The sequence below is a fragment of the Sus scrofa genome, chromosome 8 (assembly GCF_000003025.6).
Source record: "Sus scrofa isolate TJ Tabasco breed Duroc chromosome 8, Sscrofa11.1, whole genome shotgun sequence".
Taxonomy (NCBI): domain Eukaryota; kingdom Metazoa; phylum Chordata; class Mammalia; order Artiodactyla; family Suidae; genus Sus; species Sus scrofa.
This window is the reverse complement of record NC_010450.4, coordinates 6604631-6623089: the sequence shown is the minus strand read 5'-3', so window position 1 is coordinate 6623089 and position 18459 is coordinate 6604631. Positions and strand designations below refer to the sequence as shown.

At 45.9% G+C, this 18459-nt stretch overlaps 1 protein-coding gene across 3 annotated transcripts in view; it reads left to right on the top strand.

Moving 5' to 3' along the window:
• The window catches only part of CLNK (cytokine dependent hematopoietic cell linker), a 164795-nt gene extending 146680 nt beyond the window's left edge, over positions 1–18115 (top strand). For 2 of the 3 annotated variants that reach the window (XM_021101016.1, XM_021101018.1), the window contains exons 16-19: positions 123–256; positions 3160–3237; positions 6719–6874; positions 13893–14254. In XM_021101016.1, the coding sequence (XP_020956675.1) occupies positions 123–256; positions 3160–3237; positions 6719–6874; positions 13893–14039 (515 nt within the window). In that variant the 3' untranslated portion in view covers positions 14040–14254. Of the gene's footprint in view, positions 1–122; positions 257–3159; positions 3238–6718; positions 6875–13892; positions 14255–18000 lie in introns of those variants that run through there. The other variant, XM_021101017.1, reaches the window with a different exon arrangement.

The following is an 18459-nucleotide window of genomic DNA, read 5'->3' as shown; positions in this document are numbered from 1 at the left end:
TCCAGGCAGGGGCTGAACCCACCCGTCTGCAGGGACCAGGCCGCTGCGGTCAGATTCTTAACCCGCTGTAACACAGCGAGAGCGCCACGAAATTGTATTGAAATGTACTTTCCCTTTCCCAGATCATAAAGAAAGCATGCAGTCTTGTCTTCCTCAGAGATGTCAGTCTCCAGCCAGCATGGGCCACCAGCGAAATTCGCTACATTGTAAAAACCGCAACTGGAGAAAACCTTCCTCTCCAAGGTCTGATGAAAAGGTAAAACAAACATGCCTCTGCAACGTCCTTCTCCATGAACCTAGCATCTAAGAGAGCTTTCTTTTTTTTTTTTTTTTTTTTGTCTTTTTGCCATTTTTTTGGGCCTCTCCCGCAGCATATGGAGGGTACCAGGCTAGGGGTCTAATTGGAGCTGTAGCCACCGGCCTACGCCACAGCTCATGGCAACGCCGGATCCTTAACCCACTGAGCAAGGCCAGGGATCAAACCCTCAACCTCATGGTTCCTAGTCAGATTCGTTAACCACTGAGCCACAACGAGAACTCCTAAGAGAGCTTTCCTGAACTACGTTTAAAAAGAGATCGGCTCTGAGTTTTCCCCTTCTGGCTATGTATTATTGAGGTTTAATATTTTTTTAAGTATTTTGCTGTATAGCATTTAAAATTGCCACTTCACTAGATTCTTCAGCTTGCATATTTCCAGAGTCTAAAGGTGATTTTTTTTATTAATCAAAAAATATAGATATTTGGGTGCTGGTTTCTCTTTACTGGCTGTTCAGTAATCCATCAGCAAATAAATACATAGACAGAATATAGTAATATTACTCAGCTGTGAAAACATAATGAAATTCTGACATATGGTACAATGTAGATGAACCGTAAAAACGTGGTACTGAGTGAAAAAAAGCCAGACACAAAAGGACAAACACATGATTCTACTTATATGAGGACAGCTTAGGCAAATTCAGAGAGACAGAAAGTACAACGGTGGTTACCAGGAGTTGGAGGAGTTGTTGCTTTTTGTGGCTAGAGTTTCAGTTTGGGATGATGAAACGTTTGGGAGCTGGAGAGTGGTGATGGCTGCAAAGCAGTGTGGCTGTTGCTCAACGCCACTGCACTGTACACTTGATAATGCAAAATGGTCCACCTTGTGGTGTGTATATTTCACTACCTTTGTTAAAAATGTCATTGTTGCTCGAAGGAAACGGGGCTAAGAGATGGCAGCAGGATGCTACCGTTGTCACGTGTTAACGGATCTCAGTATAAGGAGAGCTAGCAATGCCAAGGAGAGATTAACTAGAACCAAAATGAAGCATTCCTCCTGAATTATCCAAAGGGCTAGAAAGAGCTCTGCAAGAGGACCATTTTTGCCCCCAGGTAATTCAGAGTCATTTAATGCTGTGTTTGAGCAGCACCTACATTCACCAACCAGCACAGGTGACCACAGCTGGAGAACCACGGGACGGTAAAGTCTCTAAGTGGCTTCCAGCTTGAACACATGAATAAAATCTGAGTAGATGCAATGCGCCATATGACTGTGCCCTGCCAAGCCCCCAGATGGGCTGAGAGGGTCCCCCCGAAGTATCAGACCACTCTGAGCTCAGAGAACTCATACGTCTTCAGGGAGATGGGGCTGCTCTGAGGCACCCTTTGTTTCTGGAGCCTGTTGCCTGGCTTTGCTGGAGAGGAACAGAGCCAGTCCTGTGTCTGGACCTTCCCAGCATCAAGGGTTCCCCGGAGGAAGGGACTAGGTAAAGGCATTCATTCCAAAGGTGGCCTCAAATAAGTGATGACATTGATCTCGAACTTGACTGGCATAGCCGGGAAGAGGGTGAGGAACATGAGGGGTTCCAGGCACCCCTTAGGACTAGGTCATGCCCAACCCCCAAAGCTGTGTGTGTCTGGACAACAGAGAGCCTCGCTGGCTGGCCAGTCCCATGTGCTCAGACTGGGGGCGGGGAGGGGTGTTGGGCACAGGAACTGGGGCTGCAGAGTTATTGGGAAGCCAGCTCATGCCCCTCCCGGTGGGGAGCACACGTGTTTGGTGCCTCCATCATTGAAAGGATCAAGTTTGTCCTCAGAGGACCATGGGCTTTGAGAGACCAAAAGCCCTGATGTCACATCCCTAGTTCTTGCCAACTGTGTGACAAATGTTGACTTACTGAACCTCCATGTCCTAACGATGCCTTCCTCGCAGAATTTTCGCAGGCGTGGACTGGGACGATGAGGGAGGGAGGGCCTTGGAGATGGTGGACTCAGGCAAAGGATTATCTCATATCGTTATAGTTGGAACTCGGTAAAGGGAGGCAGATCCATAGTGCCTCTCTCTGACCGCCCTTCTCTCTGTTATGGTGCATTTCACAGTCAAAAGAAATACATTGGCATAAAGAAGGTAGCAGGGGAAATTCCAACAGTAATGAATCTGACTAGTATCCATGAGGATGTGGGTTCAATCCCTGGCCTCACTCAGTGGGTTAAGGATCTGGCATTGCCATGAGCTGTGGTGTAGGTCCCAGACGCAGCTCAGATCCTGTGTTGCTGTGGTCGTGGTGTAGGCCGGCAGCTACAGCTCAGATTAAATCCCTGGCATGGGAACTTCCATACGCCCACTGTGCAGCCTTTTAAAAGAGAGAGAGAGAGAGAGAGAGAGAGAGAGAAGGTGGCATGGCACAGAGAGAAACCCAAACAGACTCGGGTTCAAATCCCAGTCCTACCATATGTGACTTTAGGCAGTTGGCATAAAGAGGCTTTCCGTCTGCACCTGTCTTCCCCTCCCCTGCCGTTTTCATGATGACTCAGGCTCGCAGGCATCATAAAAAATATACCCCCCACCTCAAAAAGCTTCAGCAGGTACAGGTTCAGAAAGCGTTGATAGATGGAGGGTTTATTATCTATTCGGAGTGTGGTGCCAAAGCGCCTTTCTTAATCGACGGAGCAAAGTTTCTGGTTACTTTTAATGACAGGCAGACCTTGTGATGCCAATTTCCTAATTCCTAAGCTGTGTCCATCTTGAGATCCAGGGACAGGAAGTAGGTACCGCATATCTACTATAAATCCAATAGTCATGTGGCACGGGTAGAATGAACGTAAATGGTAAAATTAATTAATTTGTCATTAGACCTCCCCTTTGACCCTAAAATATTCACCATTTAACTTCAACCGCAGGATGTCCCGCACAATGAATGGTACATTGGAGAATACAGTCGCCAGGCAGTAGAAGAGGCTTTACTGAAGGAGAACAAGGTAACGCTTCTACCGGGCATGCGGCACTGTTTCTGTAGTCATCCGATGCTTTTCTGCCCATAGGTCACAAGGCATAACAGGCAGTGTGCTTTGATGTAGCAGTTCCTGCCTCACTCTGTATGTCTCTGTGCTGGTTGGATGGTGGATGCAGGTTTGATCTCTGGTCTTGATCAGTGGGTTAAGGATCTGGCATTGCTGCAAGCTGCAGTGTAGGTCGCCGACGCAGCTCGGATCCAGCTTGGCTGTGGCTGTGGCATAGGCTGGCAGCTGCAGCTCCAATTCGACCCCTAGCCTGGGAACTTCCATATGTCGCAGGTTTGGCCCCAAAAAAAAAAAAAAAAAAAAAAATTAAATAAATAAAAGGTAAAAAAATAAAAATAATAAAACAAAATAAGGTAACTTATGTGGAAGTTGCTTCTCCCCCACCATGGCATGTCCACATTCTAATCCCCTAAACCTGTGACTATGTCACCTCATATGGAAAAGGAATTTGCAGGTGTGATTTAGTTAGGAATCTTGAGATTGGGAAATGATTCTGGATTATCTGGGAGAGTTTAGTGGTGTAGTCACCAGGGTCCCTATAAGATAAGTCAGAGTCAGACAGAGAGGAGCACAAGTAAGCACTGGTGGTGGCTTCTAGAGGCTGGAAAAGGCAAGGAAATGCATTTTCCCCTAGAATCTCTAGAAGGAACACAGCCCTGCCAACAACTTGATTTTAGCCCAGCAAGACCCACATCAGACTTCAGCCCCTAGAACTGTAAGAGAGTAAATGTGTGTTTCAGTCCACAAAATTCAGAGGAAACTGTTATAGCAACAGCGGGAAATCCATGCAGTTGCTAACAAAGTATCATGAACAGATTAGGAATTAATGAAACCATCTCATTCTCCAGATGAGGAAACTGAGGCTAAGTCAAGGTCTCAGTCACAAGGTAGAGAAGGTGGCAGAACCTGTACTCAAGATCAACGCTCTTTTCACAAATTCACAGCTGCCTCTTATAGCTGCCTCTTTACATTCTAGAAGGGGAGTCGTAGGTGGCGGGCGTGGCGCCCTGCCTCTTCCTGGGGATTCCCACCCACGCTGATCTCTGCTGGGCTGGATGGGTGGCAAAGTGGTGCCCAGCCCCACTCCTGCCTCTTCTTGGCTAATCAGCGGTCACACTCCCTGAGCCTCTTTCCCAGTGGAATAAATGGCTCATGGAAGACCTGCTTCCAGGAGCCCCTGAGTGGATGGTGCTACAAGGGCCATGTATGTGTCACACAACGTCCTTCCAGCAACACTGGGGCATTCTCAACACTCCTTCCCTCCCCTGCTGTGTCTCTGCCTCCTCCCAAAACAGCATTGAGAAAACAATCGCAGTTGAACGACTTCCTGTTTTCCTATTTCGCTTGTCTCAGTTTTGTCAAAACGTGTTTCCCATTTACTTAAGATAATTTAATTCAAATGGTGGGACTGCCCAGATTCATTGTAACACTCTTTGCAGCATTTCAGATGGTAAACCCCAAAACTGGCCCTGTGTCTTGGCTGCTTCTCCCCAATGTTCTGTGCTTGAGTCTTAAGGCTTTAATTACAGCCAAATGTTTCTGGCAGAACAGATACCAGAAAATTCCTCAATCCCACTTTATGTACTTGGAGGTTGGTATAGTTAGAGCAAGAATTTGGCCTTGACTTTTAGGTAATCCATTGATTAGCTGTGACCCATTAGGGAATCCACTTAGACAATGAGACCCTAATTCCATTACCTGTAAAATTGGGATAAAATACCTCCTCAAATTATATGTGAAGACCAAATGAAATGTATGGAAAAATGCTTGACATCTTGAGGGCAATTTTCAATAAACCTTGGCTGCCAGCATCATCATAATATCACTATAGTTTTATAGCAGTAGTTATCCATTTAATATATTTATAGTAGTACAGAGTACTATAAACATTATTATAAATATCTATAAATATTAGTTACATATATATGAAAGTCTATAGAGATACATGATAGTTATTATAAATATAAATGATTGCATATAATACCTATATAAAGCATATAGTTAGTAAGTGCTGCATATGCCTAATTACATCTATTCTTTTTTTACTTTCATTTTTATTTTATATTGAAGTATATTTGATTTACAATGTTGTGTAAGTTTCAGGTGTACAGCAAAGAGATTCAGTTCATATACACATATCCATTCTTTTTCAGATTCTTTTCCCATATAGCCCACGTAGATTATTACAGAATGGCCGAGTAGTGTTCCCTGAGTTTCCTGTGTGCCCTATGAATCTATTCTCTTTTTTTTTTTTTTTTTTTTTTTTTTTTTTTTTTGCCCATGCCTGAGGCATGTGGAAGTTCCAAGGCCAGGGATTGAACCTATGCCACTTCAGTGACACCACCAGATCATTAACCCACTGCACCACGAAGGGATCCCCAGGTCTAGTCTTTATATATTATTTATAACCCTCCATACAAGAATCTAGGCAATTACAGATGTTCGGTCTGTTTCATCATATAAATGACACGTGTAGCCACAAAACCAAGCCTTGTATGAGAGCTGATGGTTAGAAGGATTGCTCCATTTCTTAGCCTTTTATGCCCAGACCTCCATGCTGAGCCGCTCCCCAGAGTGTGCCTGATTATTTTGTATTAGACTTACGGTCTGCCCACTCACAGCCCTCAGACCATTTCACACTGTTGGCCTGCCTTTGGAAACCCTCGCTGTCCACCCCTGGGCGTCGGTGACCCTGATGCCTCTGGGTCTCCGTCTATCCCCGAGACATGGCCTCCTGTCTCTTCCTTGCCCTAGCTTCCTTTCACCTCTGCCCCAGCTCGATTTTCTTCTCCCTCATCAGTCTTTCCACTCACTTTGATACCAATGACCTTGAAGTACCCCATCTCTTTTGGGACCCCTAGTCCTGTATTGACCCAGTTAGAATGATCAGAGCTTCTGCTCAAAGCCTGCGGGGGCTCCCACGATCTCCAGAATAAGCTGAGCATCAACAGAACGGGAAATGTGTGAACACCCACAGGTGAAGGGTAGCCCCCCAGCGAGGGAGTGGGGGGGGCTGCTCCATGCCGAGGGGGTGGCTTGTGCAAAAGCTGAGGACTGGTGGCTTGACCGGCGCCACCATCCAGGGCTGGGAGACGACACCAGAGTGACGCAGGCTAAAACCACAGGAGAGGCGGTGCATTTATCCATGCGTGTCATGCTGCGGTTGTTGGCATGACGCTGAGGACAGCAGGGGATGTTGGAAGATTTAGAAGAAGGGGGTGCTGTGATCTGGCTGGGGCACTTCTCAGAAAATAACAAGAACCCTTAGACATCCTAACCCTCCATAAACACTTACTGCATTAAAATCGAATAAAGAACACTGGTTTAGCCAAAAGCCATTTGGGAATCCCACGCACACACGCGCCACTCTGCTCACGTCGAGGAGGGTGGATTATTATTATCATGCCTGACAGCATCCCTGTCCTGCCTCTTGCTTCAGGATGGCACGTTCTTGGTCCGAGACTGTTCCACCAAGTCCCGGGCCGAGCCCTACGTGCTGGTGGTGTTTCACGGGAACAAGGTCTACAATGTGAAGATCCGCTTCCTGGAGAGGAATCAGCAGTTTGCCCTGGGGACCGGACTCCGAGGAGACGAGGTGGGTGTAACCCGACAGCTTCACTTTTCCAATGGCTTCCTAAGGACAAGGATAGGGGAGCTTTGGGGGATGCCGGCCAAGTCACCCCATACCCACAAGAGTGCGGGACCGGAGAAAAGCGCCGCCCTGCTGGTAGAGAATGTGACCTAATCCTTCCAGCCCCTTCTGCAGGCCTCCCTTCTTACACTGCGGCTCATGGACCCGCAGCCAATTCTCACCCTTGCAGGCACCCCTTATTCTGCGTTGCCCCTTCAAGAAAACTCATTCTGTATCAGCTAGGAGAGGCATTGTTTTGAATCCTTATGTCTTCCATTAAAAATACTACTGCGGTAAGAATGGCCAACATGCGAGAAATAGTTTTGCCAATTATTTGTCCTTTAAATGTTTCATTCCTTGTCAGCAGGGTTATCTGAAGATTGTGAAAGCTTTTCCTATTGTATTCCATTTATGGCAGGTGGACAGCAGGGTTATCTCGAGATTTGTGGATGTTTTTTCTATTGTCTATTCCATCTGTGGCAGGTAGACAGCAGGGTTATCCCAAGATTGCGAAATGTTTTCCTATTGTATTCCATTTATGGCAGGTGGACAGCAGGGTTATCTTGAGATTTGTGAATTTTTTTTTCATTGTACTCCGTTTATGGGAGGTGGACAGTTGTGTGGAATAAGACTGTCATGATATGGTAATTTTTCTTTAGAAGACTTTCAGTTGATGTTGTCTTCTGGGTTTATAAGAACCACTTATTTTTCTCTTCTGTCATTTGACTGGTCTAAGAGCCCTCAGAAGAGCTGTCTTAAGAATTAAAATGGTAGGGTAAAAGACTATAGGACAGATAACGTCACATTCTTACTGAAAGTTATTTTTACATATGGGCATGAATGAAATATGATATCTCTCAGTTAAATAAACTGAGAAGTGCCTCTAAATAAATTATGTACTTAAATGATACATTGGATTCAGTCCTAGATAGTAGGACAAAATTCTGCCTGATCTCTCAGTGAGGCATGCTGTATTCTTAATTAGTGATCTATTTAAAGGGTTATACCATGGATAATTTTTATTATTTTATTTTATTTTTTGTCTTTTGTCTTTTTAGGGCCACACCTGTGGCATATGGAGGTTCCCAGGCTAGGGGTCGAATCAGAGCTGTAGCTGCCAGCCTTAACCGGATCCTTAACCCACTGAGCAAGGCCAGGGATTGAACCCGCATCCTCATGGATACTAGTCGGGTTCATTAACCACTGAGCCATGACAGGAACTCCTAGATAATGTTTAAATTCTGGGATATAACAGGAGACGGTTCAAGAAATCTTTTCTGTGCATCCCACCAAATGAACAAAAGCTAACTTTAAAAAATTGCTTCAGATCCCTTCTTGCTCTTTCTCCCTCTCTTTTTTTTAAAAGAAATAAAATTTTACAGATAAACAGGAAAAAAGAAAAGAAAACTCATTCTGTAAAACACGTCTAAGCTCTGCCTGTCCAGACGCCTTCAGTGGGAGTGCCCATTGTGGTGCAGCGGAAACGAATCCAACCAGCATCCCTGGCCTCGCTCAGTGGGTCTGGGATCCAGGTTGCCCTGAGCTGTGGTAGAGGTCACAGACGTGGCCCAGATCCCAAGCCCCTGTGGCTGTGGTGTAGATCAGCTGCTGCAGCTCCGATTGAACCCCTAGCCGGAGAAATTCCGTATGCCAAGGGCACGGCCCTAAAAAAGACAAAAAAAATAGAAGAAGCCTCCACTGAGCCAATCCTATGTTACTGCCACCCTCCCTCCCTCCTCAGCGCAGCTCTCCCTCTGCAGCAGCAGTTCCTGAGGACATCTGTTAGCGTGAGGAGCCGGTAGGTGGGTTTGTCCCCACGTGGAACGGGAGCTCAGTCACGGCCTCTAGTGCTGCACTGCGCATGCCCGCCTCCTGGCCGCATCTGCTGATAGGCGGCCAGGCGGAAGAGTGAATCAAAGCTTTCGTTAATTCCTTTATAAATAAATCAGAAAAGGGAAAGGAGATTGGTTTTTGCTGTGTTTATGCTAGAATTGGTCTATCGGTATTATTTTGACTCTCAACCACTCTTTGATGTAACAGCTGTTCCTACCTTCCACGTAGCGAAACAAGCTTAGAAACTTAAGTAAATGGCTAGAAACACACAGGTGGCTCGGAGGCGAGGAGAGGCTGCTTTCAACTCCTAAGGAGGGAGGGAGGGGGAGGGAGGGGGAGGGAGGGGGAGGGAGGGTAGGAGAGAAGCAGTGAGAGTTCAAGATTCCTTGCCTTACACTACATACCAAGCTCAAGATAGTCACTTAACTTCTCTGGGCTTTTGTGTCTTCAAATGTAGATGTTCTTTTCAAGTCTAGACTTAATTCCAACTTTTTTGCACGCACAGCATATGGAAGTTCCCAGGCTAAGGGGTTGAACCTGGCTACAGCTGCCTGCCTACGCCACAGCCACTCAAGATCCGGGATCCGAGCCGCTTCTGTGACCTACACTGCAGCTCACAGCAATGCGGGAGCCTTAACCCACTGAGCAAGGCCAGGGATCAAACCTGCATCCTCATAGATACTAGTCAGATTCATGTCTATGGAGCCACGACAGGAACTCCTTAATCTCTACTTTTGTCACATAAAGTCATACTTGCTTTTTTGCTTGGAAGGTGGTATTCACAGATTCCAGGAATGAGGACAGGGCGTATTTGGGCTGGGGCCACCATTCAGTCCACATCTCTCATTTGCTCGATTTGGGGCCAAGCATTAATTTCGTGCCTACCTTATCCTAGATCCAGGGCTCCATTCTGGGGTCACAGAGACGAGTAAGGTAGAGTCCTGTCCTACAGGAGAGACCCTGTTTATCTGTGCGCATCTATGCGTGCACCTAAGCAGGGAGGAGATGGGAATATTTAGCACCTGATAGAATGCCAGCCCTGGACCAGTCAGCGAGGCACCTGCCCACTAACCCTGCAAAGCTTCACCAGCTTCCAAGTTCCAGAAATCACATCTGTCAGCATTTCCTTGGCAGCTAGCTCATAGAAGGGAGTGATTGCAATCAGACTTCTCCTTGTCCTGCAAATGTTTGTAATAAGATGCTGAAAATTATGATAGACCTTTACCTGATAAAGTTTAAAGACTAGGAGACAGAGACAATTAACGAATGAGTTTATTTCTCACTTTCCCTGTGCTTCTCTCTCCTTCTCTCTTTGCATCTATCTCTCTTCCTCTTTTTTCTCTCTTTTCTTTTCTTTACCTTTCTAGCCATGAAACATTGCCTACAGTTGGTATTTCGGGCAACCACCAAAGGTTTAAAGAAACTTTAAGATCTAAAATGAGGATGGCATTTTCTGCCTTCCTGAAAACAATAATTTAAAATAAAAGAACTTAATTATAATCTTTTTAAAGAAGTATATTTAGAGTAATATATCAATTATACTACAAGTCAATCATAAGACACGATACAATGATTTGTTGCTCTGGCCTTGCTCACATTCTACCACTTGTTAAAATTACAATTTCACATAAAATGTCATCCATGTAGTAGATGATCAAGACAATTATTACTGAATTCATTATTTGGGGGTCACCCTAAAGAAAAGAGGAACGAGATTGCAAAGCAAGCATTTTCCCTCTGAGGATTAATCCAGGAAAAAGGATTTCCTTTGTGCCTCGTGGGTTTCTAAAAGCGTTCTGCCTGGAAAGTTTCTTTTGTAAATCACTTTTTGTTGGGTCAAGTATGACGAAGGAGAAAGAAAGCTCTGTCCTTAGTTTATGCCTGGAAGTGAAATATAAAAACGCCTTCCTCCCTAAAGGCTTTGCAATGAGAGTCTATCCATTTCTCCAGCGACTTTGGCTCTTGGACCATGTTCTTGGTGAACTTGGCAGGGAGGAGGTCATGGCACTGACTGACATCTTCTGAGCACTCACTGTATACAGAGCTTTCTTCTAAATGTTGTGTATGTGTCAACTCGACTAACCCTCACAAGGGGCCTCAGAGGTAGGTCCTCATGTTATGTCGCCTATCAAAAAATATGCACAACCTAAGAGTTGACAGTTAAGTTTTATTTGAGGCAAAATGAGGACGATAGCAGCGTCCTCTGAAATGCTGGGAGGCAGCGTTTCAGAGGTAGCTAGCTCTGAGAAACCGCTCCGGAGAGGTAGGGAGGAAGGCCAGGATACTTGGAATTTGGGTGAAGGGGGAGGAAGAGGCAACCAAGCACACATTTTATGGAAGGTTCCTGCTGCTTTTTAGGGCTGCACCAGCAGCATACAGACGTTCCCGGGCTAAGGGTCAAATTGGAGCTGTAGCTGCTGGCCTACACCACAGCCACAGCAGTGCAGGATCCTTAACCCACTGAGCGAGGTCAGGGATTAAACCTGCGTCCTCATGGATGCTAATCAGATTCGTTTCTGCTGAGCCACAATGGGAACTCCACCGTGAAGGATTTTCGTGCTTTTGTAAATAGGAGGAGATGCAAGCACTGGGCTCATAAAATCTTCCCCTGAAAAGATCTATCTGAAGACCTGCTTTGCCAGTTTTCCCAGCGCACAGAGTCCCCACACCTGATCTCCACCCTGCGCTCCTTCCAGGGGCTGTGGAGGGTCGGCAGCTGCAGTGGCTCAAGATTCCAGCCATGCAGAGGCAGATGGCAGGTGCCAACCTCCAGTTGACATCAGCATCACCGTTCGTAGAGAAATGGAGGCAGAGAGCATAACCTCCCCTTGGATCTCAGGCATCTGGGCTCCGTAGCGCTTCACTTACAGCTACTGTCGCAGAGCAATTACTCTCCCTGTTGGTCATCAGGTAGGGGCTAGTGTTGACTGTGTACCTGCTTGGGATGGATGGATAGGTGATCTCATTGAAAACTCTGCCACAGATCCAGTAACAGGCTCTAAGGAGCAAGTCACTTATCCAGCTAATCAGGATTCTTTCTGTGAAAAGACAAAACCCAACTCACTGAGCTTAAGGGAGAGTATCGTTGACTCAGTTCCCAGGAAGAACAGGAGTCGAGCAGATCCAGGAACCCCCGGGGAGTCTTGGCCAGGTTCTCAAGCCCCAGATTGATGATTTCCACAGCACATTATCCCTCAATGAAATGGTCTCTTTGGGTAGGGACTTATTTTGTGTCTGCCGCCACCTGAAGCCAGTGTGTGAATCCGGTGAGGACAGGGACCTTGACTGTCTCATCCCCTGTGAATATCCCTGATGCCTGCAAACCCTGCTGTGCTGGGGGGTGCTGGGCAGAGGGTGGAGTGTGCAGAACTATAGAGGATCAAAGTCGTCCCCACCGCAGCTCCTTCTTCAGGCTGCGTCATCGTGACCCTGCTCTGTGGGAACACTGGGCTCACAGGCAAGGCTGCATCAAGGAAAAAACTGATGGGCATCCAGAAAAACCAGATGGTGTTCCTGGCGCTGCCCCCGGCTGTGTGACCTCTGAGTAAGTCACTACCCACTCTGAGCTGCAGTTTCCTTGGCTCTTCAGGGAAGGTCGTTCTTCTTGCCCTGCTCACCTTGAAATGCTGCCCTAAGTTACAAAACACAGATCTGGCAAACTCTCTCTTCCTGATTATCTCCCAGTAGCCCCTTTCCAGAACCTAGCCGAACTCAGCCAATCAGAATTACTGTCTGGAGTTCCCACTGTGGCTCAGTGGGTTAAGCACATGACCTAGTATCCATGAGGATGCAGGTTCGATCCCTGGCCTCACTCAGTGGGTTAAGGATCCAATGATGTTGCAAGCTGCAATGTAGGGGGCAGATGCAACTGGGATCCAGCAATGTGGTAGCTGTGGTGTAGGCCAGCCGTCAAAGTTCCAATTTGACCCCTAGCCTGGGAACTTCTGTAGGCCACAGGTGCGGCCCTAGAAAGAAAAAGAAAAGAAGAATTACTGTCTGTGCCCACCTGTTCTTAACACCTGTCTTTGACACTCATTCCTGTGCTCTTAGTGTCTTTAAACCCAGCTGTCCACTTCACTGGACTCACCCAGAATATGTAGCCCATTTCAAGTCTGTATCTGCAACAGGGCACTTCCTGTATCCCCTACAGTGGAAATCATCTTATTTCCATTAAATCACCCAGCACTTTATCTGCACATCTCTAGAAACAGCCAAGGCTAAGGATCTGCTGTTATTTCATAAGAAGCTTAGGGAAGGAAGCTACATTGGCTAAGAACCACCAGCAGCCTGGTGGTCATCAGCACACCTTCTGCTCACCCTGGAATGTGCTAGAACCAAAGGGGTGTCCAGGAGGGAGGTTTCCCTCGGGTCTTTCCCACCAGTTTACAAAGTGAAGGTCAGGCCTTGACCTTCTCTACATGTTGGTTTGTCCCAGTTGGGGGCAAGGTAAGGGTGGCACCAGGGATTCTCCGTGGTTGACTGCTATGTGATGAATGCTCCTAAACTGCTTACGGTAAGTAGGAACTTACGGTAACTGCGGAGTGGAGCTTGAAAAAGAAAAGAAAAAGAAAAGAAGAATTACTGTCTGTGCCCACCTGTTCTTAACACCTGTCTTTGACACTCATTCCTGTGACCTGTTTCTAGTGGGTGGGAAGCTTCAAGAGCTGCAGAGGGCTCCCTTTGGGTTGCCCCTGTTATCTTATCAATCTTATCACTCACTTTTCAAGAGCTTCTCAGCCATACCCTTTTTAAAAAATCACTTTCTGGGAGTTCCCGTTGTGGTACAGTGGAAACGAATCCAACTAGTATCCATGAGGATGCAGGTTCAATCCCTGGCCTCAATCAGTGGGTTAAGGATCTGGGGTTGTCGTGAGCTGTGGTGTAGGTTGCAGCTGCATCGCGGATCCAGTGTTGCTGTAGCTGTGGTATAGGTCCAAGCTCCAATTACACCCCTAGCCTGGAAACTTCCATATGCCACACATGACCTAAAAAGCAAAAAAAAAAAAAATCACTTTCTGTTACATCTGTACAGTCTCCTAAAATGTCCAATGCGTTCACCTCTTCCCTAAGTAAAACGAAGCATCTCAAGCTGTACTTGAACCTGCAGACACAAAGGTACCTACATTTTCATTAACTTTCTGTGTTTCAGAAGTTTAATTCGGTGGAGGACATCATCGAACACTACAAGTATTTTCCTATCATACTCGTTGACGGGAAAGATAAAACCGGGATCCACAGGGAACAGTGTTACCTGACTCAGCCCCTCCCTCTCGACAGACACTTTTCGCCTTGGTAGCCTGGCCTTTGTCTCATCTTCAGGTCGGTGGATCCAATGCCTCAATCATTTTTTTCCTTTATTTCAGAAGATTGTTTTCTGTGGCTTTAAGGGATTGCTGCTTTGACTTCGTAGAAGGAAAAAACTTTCAACCATGGTTTCAAAAGCTCAGACTGCAGACGAAATATTTATCAGATGTAAAAATTAAAGCTGGCTTTTAAAACATATCTTCTAAAGAAAAAGCCATAAGCGTGTTCATGATGCTTATGTTACAGATGAGCTGCAAGACTGACAAGAAGCCTTTGCTTCAGTGTTTGCGGCCAGCACATGGCAGGTCCAAGTCAGAGTCCCAGATCTCTGCTCTTTATAGGACCCGCTGCTGCCTTTCTTTATTTCAAAGCCATTTGGACTTGGGAATTTACAATGTTTTCATGATTCCTTATGCTGAAGGTGTTGGTGAATGTTAGCCCTTTTGTAATTCTGGAAATTCAATTATAGGGAAGGATGCAGTCCTTTTGTAATTCTGGAAATTCAATTATAGGGAAGGATGCAGTATAGAAAAACAGATCACTTGTGACTATCCCTTGTGAATATCACTTGAAGGACAGGAATCAAAAGTGCTTTTAGGAGGAGTTCCCATCATTGCTCAGTGGTTGGCGAATCTGACTAGGAACCATGAGGTTGTGGGTTCGATCCCTGGCCTTGCTCAGTGGGTTAAGGATCCGGCGTTGCTGTGTCTCTGGCGTAGGCCGACGGCTGCAGCTCCAATTAGACCCCTAGCCTGGGAATCTCCATGTGCCATGGGTGTGGCCCTAAAAAAGACAAAAAGACCAAAAAAAAAGCTTTTAATATGTTGTGAAATGGCCATCGGATCATCTCCAGCCTACTCTGTTTAGAGTAGCTTTAAGCCCAAGGGGATTAGCAAATTCATAGACAGGAAGTAAGGAATCTTAGCAAGTAAGGAATCTTAGCAAATTCATACTAAGACTCCATAGTAAGGGGACCTTAAGTCTGAGTGAATGTATGTATAATATATATTTTAATTCCAATTGTGGACTTCATTCAAAGGAAAAGAAGAACTGCCCCCCAGTTAGTGCTGGTATCTCGCAGGAACATCGCATGGGTAGTGATACTGTTCCCTCTCAAAGCTAAGAGGATTACATTTTATTCCTGTTTTACAGCACAGATGAGGAAACAGGCTCAAAGACCTTATTGATCTTCCTCAGCATAAGAAGAGACCCCAGATTTTTATCCATTTTTTTGCCTAGTTACATCCAAGCACACACACATACATTTTCTGCCCTAGGGGATTTTGTAATTAAGTTGAAAAGCTAAGTTTAAAAGAGACAGAGAGAAACAATTTGAAAATGCAGATTTAGCCATGTTAAAATATATGAATAAATAAACTCTTGAAGCGGGGTAAATTTTTTTTTTTTTTTCCTTTTTAGGGCTGTACCTGCAGCATATGGAAGTTCCCAGCCTAGGGGTTGAATCAGAGCTGCAGCTACCCGCCTATACCACAGCCACAGCCACACCAGATCTGAGCTGCATCTTAGACCTATGCCACATCTTGTGGCAATGCCAGATCCTTAACCCACTGAGCAAGGCCAGGGATCAAACCCAAATCATCACGGACACTATGTCAGGTTCTTAACCCACAGAGCCACAGCAGGAACTCCAAATATTTTTTTTAAAACGAAGTTCCCCTGTGGTTCAGCAGGTTAAGGATCCTGTGTTGCCACAGTTGTGGCACAAGCACGTGGGTTCATTCCCTGGCCCAGGAACTTCCATGTCATGGACATGGCCAAAAACAGAGAGAGCGAGTCCTGATAGAAATTAATAGTACACAATGACCTCAAATGTTACCAAAGCTTCCATGTGAAATACATGGAGTATTTATGTAATTGTTGTTTTAATGCAGAGGTAAAGCTGAAAAGAATTAGAAGGTGAGATACAGGGTCACTGTGAAATGATGCCTCTAAATGAGATCAGGGCTGCTTGATCAAGCTCCTTGTAAAGCTGGGACTCTTCACACCCACCTGAGTCTATCTTAAAGCTCACCTGTGCAGGAAAACATAGAAACCAAGAGACAAGAGTGTCTAAATTGGGAGTTCCCCTTGTGGCTCAGCCATAACGAACCTGTAGTATTCATTAGGGCATGGGTTCCACCCCTGGCCTTGCTCAGTGGTTAAGGATCCAGCATTGCTGTGAGTTGTGGTGCAGGTCGAAGACACAGCTCAGATCTTGCATTGCTGTGGCTGTGGTGTGGGCCGGCAGCTGCAGCTCTCTTTGGACCCCCAGCCTGGGAACTTCCATATGCTGTGGGTGCAGCCCTAAAAAGACCCCCAAAAAAGTGTCTAAATTGGAGCTTGACTGCTGAGAAGCACACTGCTCAGAGCTGAAGGCAGTATGGTTAGTGGTCACTATCAAATGGACTTCAGCAAACCGGGGCCAGCATGGACACAGACTCCACAGAGAGGACACAGGCTTGTGTGCAGGAAGACTCTGACCCTCCCCCTAGAAAGCTATTGAAAAATTCCAAGTAACTCGGATTCACATCTCCCTGGGGCAGAGCCATCCATTGCTGTGTTCTCAAGAAATGTTTGAGTCTCCCCAAGTGTTGATGTTAAAATCAATGGTCATCAGTTGGTGGTCAGCACAGCATGAGGCTTATGTTTCCAAAAACACTTTGTCACCTCCCTCTTCTTCATAAACACATGAGACGATGCTACAAGGAAGAAGAGATAGAGCCATCCTGGAATAAAATGCCCACAATAATTACACATATGAAAATCTCTGGAAAGAAATATGACATTGATAATAATGACAGAGGTTGCGTCAGAGGACTGGGATTTGCAGGCCATGTTAGGTGAGTCTTCTAGAACTCAAATGCCAAGACAGGAGTTAGAAGCGAAAACATTGGACTTCCTGCTGTGACTCTGGGGTAACGAACCCGACTAGGATCCATGAGAATGCAGGTTCCATCCCTGGCCTCGCTCAGTGTGTTTAAGGATCCCGTGTTGTCATGAGATGTGGCGTAGGTCACAGACTCGGCTCAGATGTGGGGTTGCTGTGGCTGTGACGTAGGCTGATAGCTACAGCTCTGATTCGACCCCGAGCCTGGGAACTTCCTATTGCCGCAGGTGTAGCCCTACAAAGATCAAAAAAAAAAAAAAAAAAAAAAAAAAAAAGTGCAAACATTTATGGGAAGCAGTGCCTAAGAAAGATCAAGGGAAGAAGAAACAGGAGTAGTGGGAGAGCCTTCAGGGTATGATGTTGGTCTGACACCTGTGAGAGGAAGCGGGAAGGAGGGAGGAATGAGCAGGAAATGCAAGAGACGGAGATGCAGCTCTGGAAGGGTCTCCGGCAGCCCCCAGCCCACTGGTAAGATCCAGAGCCAAGATTTCCCATAGGGAGAGCCTCGTGTTGTGTAGGAATATGGCCAGGTCTTAGGACATCGCCATGCTGAGTCACTGCCAAAGGCTGCCCAGGAAAAAAACATGACCTTCATTCAAATGCTCTGGGAGACCCCACAGATGCTGCAGCTGGAAGCTGAAAAATAATTTTTTGATCAGCAAGTTCTTCTTCCAAGGGAGATCCACCTCAAGGGACCCCCCTCTGTTCCTGCCACAGTGACATTCTGATTTTCAGTGTTAATTGGAGGAAGGACATTTTGCTTGTAATAGATTCCTGAAGAATAGGGATATATACATTTCAATTGTACTTGATTCTTACAACTGTTCTGTAAAGAATGCAGGGGGCAGGTATTCTAAACTCATTTTATAATTGAAGAAACTATGTCCCCTTGGCCAAATTCTTCGAGTGACATACTTGGGGCTGGAGCTAAGGTCTCCATACGCAATTTTTCTATTGAGTGTCTAGATGATCATTGGATCTGTAATTGAAAATTCAATTATTTGGGCTTGGCATGCCTGAATTCCAAAGAGCTTTAATCTTTCTTCAATTGTTATTTCATTTTCAGTTGTAAAGTACCACCTGAAAACTAGCCTCGGAGTTCCCTGCGTGGCTCAGAGGTTAACAAATCCGACTAGGAACCATGAGGTTGTAGGTTCAATCCCTGGCCTTGCTCAGGGGTTAAGGATCTGGCGTTGCCATGAGCTGTGCTGTAGGTTGCAGATGCAGCTCAGATCCCGCGTTGCTGTGGCTGTGGTGTAGGCTGGAGGCCACAGCTCCGATTCGACCCCTAGCCTGGGAATCTCCGTATGCTGCAGGAATGGCCCTAGAAAAGGCAAAAAGACAAAAAAAAAAAAAAGCTAGCCTCAATATAGTAGTGGAACTTTCTGATTATAGCACCTCTTCATTCATATTTCTTTTTGACTATATAATTTCCGCTCTGGATCAGTTTATATGTTCCTTGTATTTAATAAAATCTCATTTTAAGCACCTTTTTGTGTACTACATATGTATTCGTTGCTAGGCA